The sequence below is a fragment of the Podarcis liolepis genome (genome assembly GCF_965112155.1).
Source record: "Podarcis liolepis genome assembly, chromosome: 8".
Taxonomy (NCBI): Eukaryota; Metazoa; Chordata; class Lepidosauria; order Squamata; family Lacertidae; genus Podarcis; species Podarcis liolepis.
Window position 1 is genome coordinate 40,048,923 of NC_139560.1, and position 16,942 is coordinate 40,065,864.

Below are 16,942 nucleotides of genomic sequence, written 5' to 3' on the forward strand. Positions count from 1 at the left end.
ACAAAGCATGCAATGCCGGCCATCCAGGCACCAGCAAACAAAATGTACAGTAGTTGCAAGAAAAATTTAATAAGCACCCTCCCTCTCTAACTTTTCTGTGGTCTTTTGATCATCACAAAACTTCACATTTTCTACTCCAAATTCCAGGATAATGCAGTATTTCAAGAACTGCTTCTCAGCAAAATGAAAATAATGGGAACTATCAATGTGCACTTGCTAGGAAACATTATTAATTTGACATTTCATACTACAACTGGCTGAACATATTTTACCCTATGTCAGGAAACCTGACCTTCCTACCTAATTTGTTGATTCTCACAGGCCTGGTGTGAAATGGTTTAGCATTAACTGCTTGAGCTCTGGACTTGTGTGCTCCTCATTTCCTTTTCTCGTATGGCTGCAAGGAGGAAATTGGAAACTTTGGTTTCCATTCTGATTTACCCACAGTGTACTGTTGCATCCAAACTTTAAAGAGGTTCATCTGAACTGTAATGTAGAGTTGGGGTGGCCAACCTGTAGCTCTGCAGTTGTTGCTGCACTACAACTCCCACCAGATCCAGACACCACGGACAAGGCTGATGGGAGTTGTAGTTCAACAGCATCTGGGGGGGCTGCAGGCTTAGGAAAACAAACCAACTTCCTAAACCATGGTTTTGTTGGGATTTGGTTAGTTAAACTCTGGTTAGTTAAAAATGGAAGTGAAAACTACTGCTCTCCTTGTGCCTGCACTAGAGGAAAACAGAGGGCAGGGTGGCTAATGAAGCCCAGGCTCATTCCTGCAACACTCAATTATAGTTTTGCATTACATCCAAATGAAGCCGACATAGCTCTTGTTAGAAACATCTGTTCCTCTTGATTTTATTAGAGGATAAATCTAATTGGGAAAGAAAACCCTCTAAAAGCATCACATTCTTATTGCTCTTGACATTGTATCATGCAAACACACTGTTCCAAGATGGGCTTAATACATCCTTCCTTGAATTCACTTTTGTTACAAAGCTTTGCTACTTAGCAGAGCTTGGAATTGGCACTCTGGGAAATAGGCAGTGTATCAGCCATCCCATCATGCCAGCTTGTTCCGACCAAAATGAAAGCTACCCTCTAGTGTGCCAGGTGCTGGGTTTGGAGTGGTGAAGAATCCTGATTACTTCTTAGGCACTAGCTTTTTTCCTTGTTTGGCACAAGTGATTTAATTTTAATTGGAAGCTGCAGGGTTAGCTTCATTGCCAGCTAATAATGACCCGATTTCAGAAAACATGGAAGCTGCTAAAGCCATCTGGCTTTGTGGGTTGAGGAATTTCAAAACCAAGAATATCCCTGTTGGATAACACCAAGGATCCATCGAGTCCAGCATCCTGCTTCTAGAAGTGATCAGCCGGATGCTTTCGGGAATTCTACAAATATGTCAAGAAGGCATCTGTCTTCTTGTTTGCCCCACAACAAATAATATTCTGAGACAAGCTGCCTCTGAATTTGAAGGTACAATTTAGCTGCCATGGTTAATAGTCATTCACAGGCATATCCTCTGTGGATTAATTTTTATTATCCTCTGAAGCCCCCTGTCTTACATCTAGTGGCAGCAACTTCCATTCAGTTAACTATGTGATATGAAAAGGACTTTCTTTTGTTTGTCTTTTGTGGTAGAGAATCAAGTTTGCCTGCAGAAGGTCATGAGTTCAATCTCTGGCAACTCCAGGTAGGGGCTGGAGAAGATTGCCTGCCTGAAACCCTGGACAGCCACTGCCAATCAGTGTCAAGATTACTAAGCAAAATGGACCAATCATCTGACTTGATATAAGGTAGCCTTTTATGTTTATGGGGAAGGGCTACAACTCAGTGGTACAGAATCTGGTTTGCATGAAGGTGGTCCAAGGTTTAATTGGCTGCATCTCCAGTTAGGAATGAAAATATCCCCCATCAGAAAGCATGGAAATCTGCTGCTTTATCAGTGCAGTGGTCTGATTTGAAATAAGGCAGCTTCTAGTGTTTCTATTAATGACCACAAGTTCCAGTGTTTCAGTCACCTTTTTCATACCAAGCATAATTTATGCATAGTTATACTCAGGCTAAAGGGGTGGGGAGCGTTACATAAATATTTCCTAGTTTGGTGAAAGTGCTAATGAAACCCTAACAATACATGCTATACTGCAAAGCCATGATACTGGATTCCAATAAAGAATGTAGGGAGTTGATTGCTCTTTTGGACAGAAAATTACAATATGGGAACTGAAACAACGACTGAACTACCATCAGTATAATGAGAATGACACATTTCCATTTTCTGAACACAAAGTGGTAGGTGACAGTCTTGAACTGGCATATGGTACCAGGAAAGAATTGGTGGGGGGGGGGGTGAACAACTTGATACTTCATCCAGATAAGATGGAAATGCTGTTAAAGGCTCTATGAATTTGAAGATGAGTATCCAGTCTCTTCTGGATGAAGATGCTTCCAAGGTATGTACAGCTGGATATGCTCCTGGATTCAGCCTGCACTTTTTAACCAGCTTTGGCTTGTTTGCCTGCCTGAGCCACAGGAATTGATCCTGGCCTCTGTATTCAATCCATAACAAATCTAAAGGATGTTTAGTAAAGAATAATTAATTTGTGCTTCGTGTAATTTTAATATTACACTTCTTGCTAGCTACTTTAGACGTTGTTTGCTATAGAAAAGTGAAGTAATAATAATCAAGAACTACAAAGGCTTTGAAACCCAAAGGCCATCACTCATCATCCCAACCCCCCAGTTTTTGATGAGTGGCAGGAGAGATAAAAGGGTAAGGATCTCAAGTTTGAATTATTCAGCTTTTCTGGCATCAGAAAAGGAAAAGCAGCAGTAGGATTTTGTCTTCACTCATGAATTTCAAAGATAACGAAAAGGCTTTTTGAGTTTCTCAAAAAAATAAAAATACCAGGCTAGATTATGATATGCTGTTATGAGTGTTGCTGTCAAAAGTAATAAATTGTAAAGATCAATAATATTGGGTAGCACTAGCTTTCTACTGAAAAATACCATTGTTGTGAGGTAGGAACCTTCATAGTACAAGCTCCCATGTGATCTGGAACCCTGAGCAATCAGTTCCTCCTCTTGTATTATTGTTAGCAGGGAATAGAATGTCAGAATAAAGCTGTTGAATTCCTATGCTTGTGTCACCAACCTCAAGGAAGCTTCCTAATTCGACCAAAATCTTGGGCTTAGTCCCTTTATCTGCTTTCTGTGGGCAAGCCTTCTCCTACAATTCATGTGACTGGTGACAGCCCCCACCTCACCATGCCTCAAGAAATGGATTCACTCACTTGAGTCAGAGGCTCTCTCAAAGTTTGGTGAGAAAAGCTCAGAGATCTCAAAACCCTTCTGGCATTTTCTTGTGGGCCAGATCAGGGACCTTTCAACACCGCTGAGCAGTGATTTGTGTACTGATATGTATGATACATGCAGAAACTCTCACAATTTTCCTGCACATTGCTTAGCTGATCAGTAAAGGCCCTGATTGACCAGAAGTGCAATTTTTGACATGAAAATTGAAGCTGTCAGAAATTTGGTCCAGCTCTTAATAATAAAAACACAGTAATGTGAACAAAGAGAATATCGATGGGGGTATGTGATAGGTTCCAAACCAAATTTATTCTTCTGGTCAAGTAAACACCTTGGGAAAATAATCTGCAGTGTTCTTTGAGGAGGCTTAGGGTATATTTTGGCAGTGGGGTGGGGGGAGAAATCAATGGAAAGGCACCCACTGACTTCAGTGAAGTATAGATCAGGCTTGTGGTAATCATGATAATGTAAAAGCTGATAGTATGTCAGTGGCCTGTCAAAGCAAATTACTTGCTTCAGGTGAATGAGCAAAGTAGGATTTTATAAGGCTAGAGAAAATATTACAAGGACTGAGGCTGATTCTAATGGTTTCTGTCTGGAAGGCAGCTGACATTTCTCTTATTCTGACACTGTTGCCAGCTGGATATGTTGATTAAGATATCTGTGTGTGGTTTCTTCTGTTCTGAAAATATAAATCCAAAGCCATAACTATGTTAATAGTTTTGTTAGTGCAGTTTCCTATCTGATGGATTCTATCAGAGGAAACGGTGTTGAAAGAGATTTTAGAGGAAAGTAGCACCATGGAAGAAGAAAAACAAACTGTGCTTTGTTTTTCATGACTCTCATAGAGAAAGTACAATCTTGACATTTGACCAATGTGGATTGTGATTTTTCTATTAACATCTAGATAATAAAACAATCACCCTGATCCAGAGAAAACAATCTGCAAGTAGAAACCTATTTCACTCCATATCATTTGTTGTGAGCGGGAGTAGGAAACAGAAGCTGGCACAGGCACTTTTTTTTTTTGAATGCATTATAGGTTATCAGCACTGTCAGAGCTCTTACTATGGCGGGGGAAACGTCAGGAACACAACCAAAACCCCATTCTCTGCTTCTGGCTCCCTCAATCAGGACCACGGAATGAAGGGCTATGATTCAAAAGCATATTGTCTGCATGCTAAAAGCTTCAGTCCCTTTTCTCGTTTGTTTAAGAAATTTGTAGCAATGGGCAAGTTTGCACGGATTACATTTATAATTAGGCTTGTCAAAATGAGTTTCTCCCCTTCCTCCTTGAGACTGGAAAACTGGCTGAGTTTATTCTGAACCAGTTAAAAGCAAGAATGGACTCAGTCATTCTCCCAATGGCATCACTGTGAGTGCAGTGCTTAATGCTCCCCCCTCCCTACTTCTCATAAGCACCCAAATCCCCTTGCCCAGTGGCAGCACTTTCTGCTCTTGTGGTAACAGTATGAAGGGTTTATGTTTCCCTAAGCTCCTGGCATCAGGATTGTAGCTGTTTGAAGGAATGTGAGGCAAGGAAAGATGTCTTCACACATTCTCTGCCACCAGAGCAGCAGCACCTGCTACCAGGTAAGAGAGATTAGGTAAAGAAGGAGTTCATCTCTGAACTGAATTAGAAAAAAACTAAACTGGAAAAGAATTCCAGAGATGCAATGCTTCTCTTCAAATGGAAAGCCATACTGAATGCCAAACTTCATGTGAACTTTGGCCATATCTCTAGAAGTTTGTCCCTTTAGAGCTTTTGAATTGTGTGCTTTATGATGTTCATGGAGAAGGGGGAGAGAAAAGGAAAGGAGATGGAACAAGTAGAAGAGCAGGGAGTGTATAAAAGGATCAATTCATGCATTCCATCTCAATAACATTCTACAGAAATAAGTCCTGCAGAAACTATTTTTAAAAAGAATGTGATAGGATAAAATTATTATTTATTAAATTTCTATACTGCCCTTCATCTGACGATCACAGGGTGCTTTACAATATAAAAACAGAAAAATACATACCATAGTATGTCTACAAAAACAATATCCCCAAGTTTTAAATGCCATAGATTCTTTAATTAGCCTAAAATCTGGGAGAAGAGGGATGTTTTTGCCTGGCACTTAAAGATATGCAACGAATGTGCCAGGCAAGCCTCCCTGGGGAGAGCATTCCACAAGCGGGGATCCACTGTGTTGCCACCCTCAGGACCTCTCGTGGAGAGCCTCAGATTATGATCACAGGGTCCAGGTTGGTTCATATGGGGGGGGGGAGGCAAATACAGCATAGTGACAGACTTCAAACAATGGCTCAACTCTCAATTGAAAAGATAATTATTGGTAATGAATCATTAACAGCATGTAAACATCTTCTCATGGCCTTACCTTTGTTGCAGCATCAAAGCATACGAAACCCATGCCAAAGTCTATGGTAAGCCCCATAAGATGACTCTCCAGAACACAGGCATATGTCTTGCACTAGGAAAGATTGAAAAAGACAGCATCTTAGATAGCGCTTCAGTTGAGTACATGTATTTTGAAAAATTATAGCTAAGGGGAAATACCTGTTTAGTTACTAATTAGCCCTGGCAAGATCAAAATACATCTTTGCAAATAACACAAACCCTTAGCCATTCAATCAACTGGCTATTTGCATTCCATGAAAGAGAGCTTCTGCCTCTACCTACATGGAAAACACATAGGGGCTGAGTGTGCAGCGGCAGAAACAGGCAGGGGGTTGTAGGAGTTGTGGCAGCAGCAGTGGAACACAGCATTTCCCATTTTGCCTCAAGTGGTGAAGCAGGATGTGCCACCCCTGGCTACAATTTAGCATAGTAGGTAAGTAAATACAGTGGTACCTTGGTTTAAGAACAGCTTTGTTTATGAACAACTTGGATTAAGAACACTGCAAACCTGGAAGTAGGTGTTTTGGTTTGTGAACGTTGCCTTGGAATAAGAACATGTTTCGCTTCCTGTTGAGTGTGTTCCATTTGTAAATTGAGTCCCCCGCTGCTATGGGAAAGCACACCTTGGTTTAAGAACACTTTGGTTTAAGAACGGACTTCTGGAACAGATTAAGTTTGTAAACCAAGGTACCACTGTCTTGGAATTCAACTGTCTTTGCCAATTTCTCAATGTAAATGAAGTAATTGAGAGTGAAATGCATCACCTCCTAATTTCTGATCACACATGGAATACATCTGCTCACATATGATGGGGGACACATGCACCTTTGGTAAATAAAGAGGCACTTTTATAGGCAGCTTTTATGTCCCATTACTTTAATGCAAGATAAACATATTTCATTGGAAGTGAGTATGCAAACAAAATATATAATGACTAGGTATTTGCTGTTGATGTAATGGCTCATGAAAGAAGACAAGGAAAGAAGACTCTTAGGTTCCCTGAATTTTCCAGTGTGGCTCTCATGAACTTCGATCTAACTATTTGATAGACCTGCATTTATCTGTTTTTATGATTTGTAATATAGTTGACACTCCCCCCAAAAAAATTCATTTTCAAATAATTTATGTCAGGAAATGTGTTGATAAGGGCAAACGACCAAACTTCCATTGCCAGCAAGTTGCTAATACAGCACTTCTAACATTGAAGGAAATCGGAAGAACTCCCTTTATTTTTAGTTTCTTATCTCTCCAACCCCCCCAATGCAGTCTGACATTTTGGTTTGCATTGATAAAATGAAACTGTTCAACACTGAGTTTCAGTTTACAACAAATTACATTCTCCTACTGAGCTCCTTGTTTGATAGTTGGCTTCTGGTTCCTAATGCCAAGCTCGTGCCGCTCAGCGCAAATTAGGTATTTTTCTGATCAGAACATCATTGTCAAGATGTGAAGTGCACAGCAGAGCTTGAAAAGGCCAAGCTACTCATCACAGAAGTGCTTATGAAAGATGCTACCTTTTCACATTAAAGTCAGAGACAAATCTCTTGAAATCCTTCTGAGACTGATGAAATCCATAGTTTAGAGCTAGAAGAACAATGACTTATGGACTTTTTATACAAAATAAATGTTTAAACAGAAACTGCCAAGCAGAAACAATTTGATCGCTAATTAAGTTGTCCATTGCAAAGTGATTCCTATCAATTTAAATTCAGATTTCTGTTTTCTGCCAACAGTAGCCCCCCTCCCAAATTTCTCAAATCATATAATTCATAACTAACATGATTCCAATAAACAAACAAATAACATCAAAACCTAAAGTGGCTCACCTGTAAATGCAGTCACAGATATGGAAAAGCACCTGCACAACCTACTGGTGGAACTTTTTAGAAAGCTCTGGAAGACTGGGTATGCTGGATCCCTTCCTTTACACCCCTGCATAGTATAAATTACTGCATGGCCTTTGGGAGAAATGTCCATGGTGGCAACAATTTGTTTCCTGATCACTTTCTGCAAGACTTCTGCAAAAAACCTTCACATTTTAATGATGTCAGCCTCTTTGAGGCATGTGAGGCAGTGACTGCAAAGATCAAGAACTTTACTCACACAGTTGCTACACTTTTTGAAGATAGCCCTACTCAGCATCAGGGCAAAATTCAAGGGGGGGGGGAATAAAGAGTGGAGAGGGGGAGCATAGAGTGAGAGATGTCTCTTCGTGCCACTGCTTTTTGCACAACAAGAAAAGAAGGGAGCCTGAAGGGCTGACTCTAGATTCTTAGCCCACAGAGAGATCACAAATAAGTTCACAGGGATGAGAGGGGCAAATCCAATGCTGTCAGTCTTCCAAAGCTTCCTAGAAGGTCCCTGTAAAGAGCCCAGGCACATTCCCATATTTAGAACAGAATAGAAAGCACCAAGAATAACCAGTTAGTTGGGACACTGAGATAGGTATTCATTGCACCACTTATATGCTATACTTCCACATCTTTAAAAGTGATCATTTTGTAAACATATGCAGGTTGCAAAGTATGTGTCAGGTGTCTAATTCTCTTATCAAACCAAAAGGGTTACTAGAGCTCTTTGGAACAGCAGTGTTTTGAAACAAGTGCCATTCAATATGCACCTCCTTCGTGTGGTCTTTTGAGATAAGGGACAGCTTTTTCAAGCAATTCTAGGCAGCCCATGTTTAGATGTTGGCAAAGGCATAAAAATAAGACAAACTAAAGTGTGATATCTTCAGATGTTAAAGGAATTGTCCCATCTCAAATAGGTGGTGGGAAAAGGGGAAAAGGTAGGATTGAATGGAAGAAGAGCCACAGAAACTTGGCCCGTAGCCAGCTGAGGAGACAGGCTCTCTTGATTCTGCATTCGCCTCAAGGGCTGTTGACTTTAGATTATGACTTTATTATCTCCCATGGCAACCACAAATATTTGGTGGAAAGCAAGGAAAGTTGGGGGGGGGGAGATGGAATGAGAAGAGCAAGAGTCCATTCTAGAAAAGCTCTGATAGCAAATGGATAGTATGAATCATTTCTCAGCTGCCATTGCCAGAGCAGTCCTCAAAAAGTACCATTTATAATTCAAACCACTGGGACATATTTTCTATATAGCATGGTAAACAATTGGATATAGCTCAGATGTTGGAGCCATGTGTTCCACAGGTGAATATGGCATGGCTCAACAAAGTATAAATACTGGCATGGATCTGAAGAATTGATCAATGGGATTTTATTATTTCCTGCCACAACAGGCACTTGTTCCTCCCCTCAAAAGGTAAGGCCCAGGCAGGCACAATATGTGACCCATCAGAGCAGCAAAATAACCAGACCATAGAACAGTGATGGAATAAAATCTTTATTGACAGCAACAGGCAGGGTAAGGGTTGGCATGGCATTGGGGCCTGGATCATGTAATCATTCCATGATGGAACGGGTCTCCTGGGTTTGGACCACCCCAAACCCATTTCATGGGAGTCAGCCAGTGCTGAACTTTGTGTAGTGCAAGCCAAGCAAGCAAGGTCTCACTGGGTGACCAGGGTGAAGATTCCAGCCAGGCAACTCAACCCAAGCTTGGAGGTGCCATGGTCAATTGTCCCCTCAGGCCCCTTATGAGCTCTCCCATCCTAGGTGGATCCTGCCCAATGCCATTTCTGCCCTCAACAAACAATGTTGTTCCGCCTAACAAAGGAAGACCATAATTTCACTGGGGGAAAGGTGAGAGGGAAGTGCCAATCAGGTTGAGTGAGAAAAATTATTTCCGGCCCTGTCAACCAGCTACTCAAAATTGCTCAGTGAAGGTTCTAACCAGAGGGTGGGCGGGCGCCAAGTGGAAGGCTTTCCTCTCCCCTTTGCAATGCCATTTTGCTGCAGTCTATGGGCCCCAGCGCTGCTGGGCAAAGGCATCCCATGCTTACTGGGTGTGGAACGAGGTTTCCTGAGGTGAAACAGTATGTGAGGGACGGCTGCTAGGAATCATTGCTTCCCCCACCCCCAGTATGTAGAAGCACCTTTCATATTCATGTGCAGGGAACTTTGATTCCAAGCCTCTGAATGCATTCCAGAGAAATTGAAGTCTGCCATTGGAATCAAACTTCGCATACACTGTTACACATTTGTGTATATGTGAACTGCACTCAACTAAAACAATAACAACTGCATTCCTGCATCCAGTTAATTATTATTAGTCCTATCAAAGTTGGAAAATTTAGAGCAGAGTACATAGATGCAGATGCTGTCTCTCTCTCTCTCTTTTTTTTTTTTTTTGTAAGATTTCCGGAAAATGTTTATTGTAAGAGAAATAAAATTAAATACTGGGCTTAAAATGATTAGCAAAAACTAGTACATAAAACATCCAGTAAAAGTAATAAGACAAAATAAATGATTTTTGATTTTGTGGGTGAAACAAATCATTCCACAGAGAAAAATAAAAAACGAAGTAATCAATGGAAAGCCTCATAAGCAGCCATATTTGTGACTCAACTGCTTGTTAAAGCTTACCAACTTCATGTAAATTTTATTAATATTTAGTATATTATGTAGTAATAAATGTTATGGGCATAAATGTTTAATTTTATTAACTTGCAAAAAAAACCCCCCACAATTGCTTCCTTTTGTCATATCTTTCAGTTATAAAAATGATTAAAACACAGAATCATTGTGCTGGAAACAGAGCCTCATAATTCTTTTCAGTCCCTCCGATACCTTACTTTAGGGTTTGGATGCTCACTGTTACACACATTCATAAACGTACCCCTATCTCAAATTTCTGGGCAAAGTAACTTCTTTATGTAAAGGACTGCAGTGGCACCTTGTGTTGAAGAAGTGATGTGGGTTACTTTAAAGCACAGGTGTAGGGAACCTGTGGCCCTCTGGATGACGTTGAACTACAACTCTCATAATCCCTGACCATCAGCCATGCTGGCTGGGGCTGATGGAAACTGCCATTTTCAACACGTGGTGAGCCAGAGGTTCCCCACACCTGCTTTAACCTGTGTGGCAGGTAAGCATGAGGAAGTAACTTTAGACTGAAGGAAAGTTCTGTTCTAAACGCACTGGCCATCCACCTTAGTGTTCTAATTTAGCAGTTCAATACCTGTGCAAGTGCTAGATTTGCTCCATCAATCACTTCACCTAAGGATCAGTCTTCCCCTCCCCACTCTCCCAGCTACAAAGCTATGAGTAACAAGCACAACTCCTAGCAGGAAATATTGAAAGGTGAAAGATTATAACGGGCTTTGAGCAGCTGTCACAAATTGGTAAAGAGATATTAATGTGCACCACAGGTTAGAGTGGTAAAGGGTCAGTCTCTAGCCTCTCACTCTCTGGCTCCTAATCAGAGGTTTTATTTCACCTGTAGCTTTTCAGCTTACTTTAATTAATCCCCTTTGCTGTGAACTTGGAGAGAATAAATTGAAGAATGCTGCCAAGAGAGCACATAATGTCAAAGTTCGTACAGATCTAATATAAACCGTTAAAACATTACACCTGCCATAAAAAGAGTGAATTATTTGCTTTTGATTATTGATTTCACACACTGAAAAAGATGAAAAAAACCTTTTTGGAATGAAAGTTTCCCATATAAGAGGCAACTCAATATTTAATCTACCATGTGCAAAAAGTACAGAATCTTAAAACTGGGTCTGTGAATAATTCAGTTGCCCTAGTTCAGGAGCAGAAACTGAAGCATTATGTTTCTCAGGCCCCAAAACCTGAAGTATACTATAGCTTAGTAGGAGATGTCTAAAGTGGGAGAGAATGCAATGGAGGAAAAAGCTCACCCAAGCCCATTTCTAAAGTGGAAAAGGTTCAGAGACTCTTGGCTACTAAGTTCATGCCAGAATTCCAGTTTTCAAAAATCAGTGTTGGAACAAAATCATAAATGTAAGTTCGAATTATTAAAAAGTTCATAAAGGTACAAATTAGGATAAACTAGTCATGCTAGCCACATGACCCGGAAGCTGTACGCTGGCTCCCTTGGCCAATAAAGCGAGATGAGCGCCACAACCCCAGAGTTGGCCACGACTGGACCTAATGGTCAGGGGTCCCTTTACCGTAATAGTTGTACATTATGACTATGATTTAAACAAAGCTGTAGTGCATATCCTACTGATATCCTACTGATCTGAGTGAGATGCACTACCTGCAAATCCATTATTCAACAAGTAGAACACACCACTGCATACATTAGGGCAAGATGCATTTTGTTTTGTAAAGGTTGCCCCATTATATTACAGAGAAGCATTCCCTGCCCTCAAGACACTAGGTGATTTTCCCAGGTTTCTATGTGAAAAGAAGGAGCTTTGGCACTATTCTGTACAGTACATGTAAAAACTCAAAATAGTAACCAGGTTCTGTGCCTCTGCCAACTGAATCAATCTGATTGATCTGCCAAACACTGGCTGCATATCAACTTGAAACACATTGTAATTAATTGAAAATGGGCTAAGAGGTTTACAGGGTTAGAGGGGAGGGGAGTTGTTCATCAATCAGTATTGCAAAATCGTAATACTTGCATTAAAAGTGCATTATTTGTGATCCGTGACACTATTTGTGATCCTGGATAAGTTGGGGAGAGGGGAGAGAGCTGACTTACTAGAACAGGAATGGATGTAAACTATACCCAGTAATATAAGAGATACCCATCCAAATATCCTATGTTTTTCAAAAGGATGAAGTATAACAAAATAATAGATGTTCTATTCTTATAAATATTTACGTAACAACATAGTGACTCCCAAGTTCTCCTGCCACCCTGAAATCATCAGCACTTATAGAATCATAGACTTGTAGGGCTGAAAGGTCTAGTCCATGCATGGCAAAACTTGGCCCTCCAGTTGTTTTGGGACTACAGTTCCCATCATCCCTGACCTCTGGTCCTGTTATCTAGGGATGATGGGAGTTGTAGTCCCAAAACAGCTGGAGGGCCAAGTTTGACCATGCCTGATCTAGCCCAACCCCTGCAATACAAGAATCTTTCCCATAGTTGTCCCTGAGTGGACTCAAACCAACAACATTCTGGTTGACAGTGAGATGTATGTTACCTAGTCCTGGTCTCTCCTTTACCATCCCATAAAATTCCAATTTCTCATTGTCCTCTTGAATAAATTCTACCATGAGATCAGAACCGCTATGCTGATAGTGACTAGCCCAAGGCCATGTAACAAGCTTCATGGATAATCTGGGCCCAAGTACCCCAGATTCAAGCTTCTAGCCCACTATTGGGATGCACCCTACTGCCACACCATTGTTTATCCTTATCTCAGAAGCAGATCTTTTTCATTTTCTAAGTGAAAGCTAAGAAAATAAGCAAAATAACAGAAGCCTACAACTCAATGCTTCTAGCTGCTGAACCACCATTTTGGTTTGGCCAAGAACATATCAAACAACCATTAGTACTTTCAGTGTTTGGGTTTCAAAAACTAAAAGTGTATACAGAACCCTATCTTGTTTTGCTTTTAAATTAGATTTTTTTCCCCTTTGTAGTATATCATTAACTCTTTTTCCCATTAAATATTCCAAACTCCCCCCCCACCCCCAAAAGCCTTTGGTAATAACTATCACTATCACCAGTGCTTTTTTTAAAAAAAAGAAAAGAAAAATGTTTAGGGGTTCTCATTTTCCTACTCATATTGAAATACTGCCCCTCAATGAGACCAAACTAAGATTCACAAAATGTTTAGGGGTATGCGTACCCCCAGAAAAAAGCACTGACTATCACATAAAATGTATTGCATAATAATAACCAAAAATGAATTTGACACCGCATGTTTCTTACCTGTATTCGTTCCACTTCTAAAAAAGTTGCTGATTGGAAGGCCTTTTCCCATAATATGAGGTCACATTCTAATTCCACAGAAAAGTAGAGATCCTCTCCCATTTCAGATTGGACACCAAAGCAGTGTTTTCGACGATCCAGTAGATCACTGTCCTGATGAAAACCTGGAGTTATATAATCTTGCATACATCAATTAATATTTCTTACAGTACAGACCCACATGTTAGATGCAGAACAAAGTGCCATGTAATTTTTATTCAGCCCACATTAGTCTCAGCATTTAAATGGATTTGAAATAAAAGAATGTTTTAGAGTTTTCACGCCAAGTAGCAGAGCAGTTTGGCTACAAGGATTCACAGGTGCCAGTGTCCAATTTCTGAATAGTTCCCAAAGTTACTAGTCTTAAAATGCCTCAGAAGTGTGTCATATATTTTGTGTATTCATGCACAGAAATATACACCAACAATTTCTTTACTCTGCTGAAAAACATTACAATTTCTTTTTGGCAAGGCTTCGGATAAAGAAAATAAACCAAATGCATTCAAACAGTTCTCAAATTATTGGACTTTTCTGCTTTTCCTTTAGCAGTGAATGTATGTTATCTGTCATAAGGGCTGCAGGCTCTTGAATCTAGGCCCGTCAGAGGTTTTGAGGCATCCTGCCTGAGGAATCTAGGCCCTCCAAACAGTCTTAGGCTATTTTCCACAAGTGGTGGTGTAATTAGTTTTGTTGCTGTTGTTGTTGTAGTTGCAATTTGCTGGTTCTATAAACTAAATGAAGGAAACTGCACTGACTGGCATGCACATATAACTAAGAGTGCTTTCCCTCCACCGTCTATGTGGAATTAACATTTACAAGTGATGCATCCAGATTTAAAGGTACTTGGGGAAATGTTGTCATTCTCTTCCACAATTGAAAAGGAGGGTAACCTCATTACTCTGATTCTTGAGCAACAACCTACGCAATTAGGGGCCTCGCCTTCAAATACAAACACACTTCAACATCTTGCTTCTTTGCATAACCCGCCACCAGGATTCTTTGCCCTTTAGACCCAATTGTACACTGAATGATTTCCTCTGAGTTAAACAACTCCATTGGGATATGTTTGCATTTCCCTGCATCTAATTTAAATCACATTTAATCCACCTGGGGATTTCACTGAGTCCTTGGAGTCTGCTTGGAGCTTTGTTCCTAAATGTAATTAGCCTTCAAGCTCACTGCATGGCCTTAAGTTGCCAGTCATGGTCTCATATCAAGGGTACTGTTAAGATAATGTGTGGCTTTCTGTTCCATGGAGAAAGAGTGGGATACAAAATGTCCTATAGCTGCTGATAGTGCACAGTTAATTTTTAAAGGTTTTTTTAAATATAAAAAAGAGATTAATCAATTTCATCCTATTTCCCCTTTACAGTGGTACCTCGGGTTAAGTACTTAATTCGTTCCAGAGGTCCGTTCTTAACCTGAAACTGTTCTTAACCTGAAGCACCACTTTAGCTAATGGGGCCCCCTGCTGCTGCTGGGTTAAGCAAAGTTCTTAACCCAAGGTACTATTTCTGAGTTAGCGGAGTCTGTAACCTGAAGCACATGTAACCCAAGGTACCACTGTTTACTGTTCTCTAGCCAATCATGGCTTGTGATGCATTTATGGGCAAGCCACATCTCTCTGCCTTACACCTGACATCAGAAGTTTGAAGAACGGTGTGGGCCTGTTTGCAAAAGGTCTCTCAAACAGCCCTTTGTTGTGCTTTGAAGTCCCAACAGCCAGGGCTTCAAAGTACAGAATCACCTGATGTCATAGGGATGTCAGGTGATTAACTGTCCACCTGTCAGCTGCAGTCCTCTAGGGTGGGGAAATAAAGACCAGCCCCACAGGCCAGAAAAGTTTCCCCACCTCTGCTGTAGCGCAATAAAGTTTTACCAATTCACCTGTGTGGGTCAACTCAGAATAGAGACTGTGGGGGTGGGTGTACAGCAAAGACAAGAATGTATTTAAACATGTACAAAATGCCTTTTTAAAGAAACCCATCAACAATAATCAAACAGCTGAGATTGGGGGAGAGGGTACATGGTTCAGAGGCTGTGATTTTCAAGTGGGCCTGAGATTTAAGGATGCCAACATATTATGACAAGATTTCTAAATGTTTAACAGTGTCCTGATATGTACACATTTAGCAGGTGAATTTTCCCTTCCATCTCCATGGCAGATAAAGCTAACTGCATCTCTTCCCCTTAAATAAGGATATAGAGCTTTCTGTAATAAATGGGGAACAACTTTATTAAGGACGTTTGTGCCTTGCACATGTGATAAAGAAACACAGGACAATTCAGTTTAGATTTTGCTAGTGAATGGTAAGAATGGCTATTTTTATTTTAATTACCGGTACATAATGGATGCTTGTGAAATCATCTCATTGATTTAAGCTGATATTCTACTGAGTAAATAGGCGCAGAGCTGAAACATCAGAATTTTCTGAGGTTATTAGAGGCAAAAGCAAGAAATGAAACTGACAAAGTAATGTCAATTTCACCTCATTCATTGGGCTTTACTGAAGGGAAAGACTTCTCCTTTTCCCTCTTGCAGGCAGCGTCCAAATGCACACACCATTAAAAGCAGCGGTGAAGAAAACTGGCATCCACACACTGATGCACATTCAAGCACCCATCAAAAATGAAGAAAAGAATCTAGATGTGATGACATGCATCAATAAAAGAAAAAAAGGTTTACTTGAAATTGTAGCAACTGATAGCTGCATGAGGAAAACAGATTATATAATTTTTAAATGGAAAATAACGGAAGAGAGCCTGAGCAGAACATGTAACCATGGGGAAAAGATGGGAAATGAAATGGAAAAAGCTATCAATCCCTGCTCCGTTTTCTGATTCCTGTCCATCAAAAGATCTCTGTGCCAACTCATCTGCTCCTAGCTCAACTATGCTGTGCTTACTATTCTTTCTGTCATCCTCCTGGTTTGTATTTTGAGATTCACATATCTTGGATAAATATGCCAGAACTGATTAGTTTACTTCTTTCATAATGAGGTCAGGTAAGTTTGATATCCTAGCTGCTGATGTGTCTTTCTATATATTAGTATTTGGGCATTTGACCCCTCCTTTGTATTGTAACAGAGGAAGGGTCAGTCCCAGTGGTTGTGCTTCCAAGGCAGTACAGCTGCTGGAACTGCATATGACCCTCCAGATGTTGGCTTTTAACTACTCTCACCCCTGACCACGGACCATGCTGGCTGGGGCTAATAGGAGTTTCCTTTCTTTTTTATTTTATTCCTTTTTTATTCTTGCCTTTTAAATTATTTTTCTTCTGTAGATTAGTTTGTCTTTTATTGTATTCTGTGTTGAATTCTGTGTCCATCCACCAACCTGTAAACACTTTCAGATTCAACTGATTTACATAACTTATTCCAGTTTCTAATGTCTGGAGACAGAACCCTAAAAAGA

At 40.4% G+C, this 16,942-nt stretch overlaps 1 protein-coding gene across 5 annotated transcripts in view; it reads right to left on the reverse strand.

The window, feature by feature from the left end:
- Positions 1-16,942, reverse strand: part of SNTG1 (syntrophin gamma 1) — a 219,570-nt gene that overhangs the window by 18,601 nt on the left and 184,027 nt on the right. For all 5 annotated transcript variants that reach the window (XM_083517930.1, XM_083517928.1, XM_083517929.1 and 2 more), the window contains 2 exons: positions 13,490-13,642; positions 5,700-5,792 (listed from right to left, as the gene is read on the reverse strand). In XM_083517930.1, coding sequence (XP_083374056.1) covers positions 5,700-5,792; positions 13,490-13,642 — 246 coding nt within the window. The remainder of the gene's footprint in view (positions 1-5,699; positions 5,793-13,489; positions 13,643-16,942) is intronic.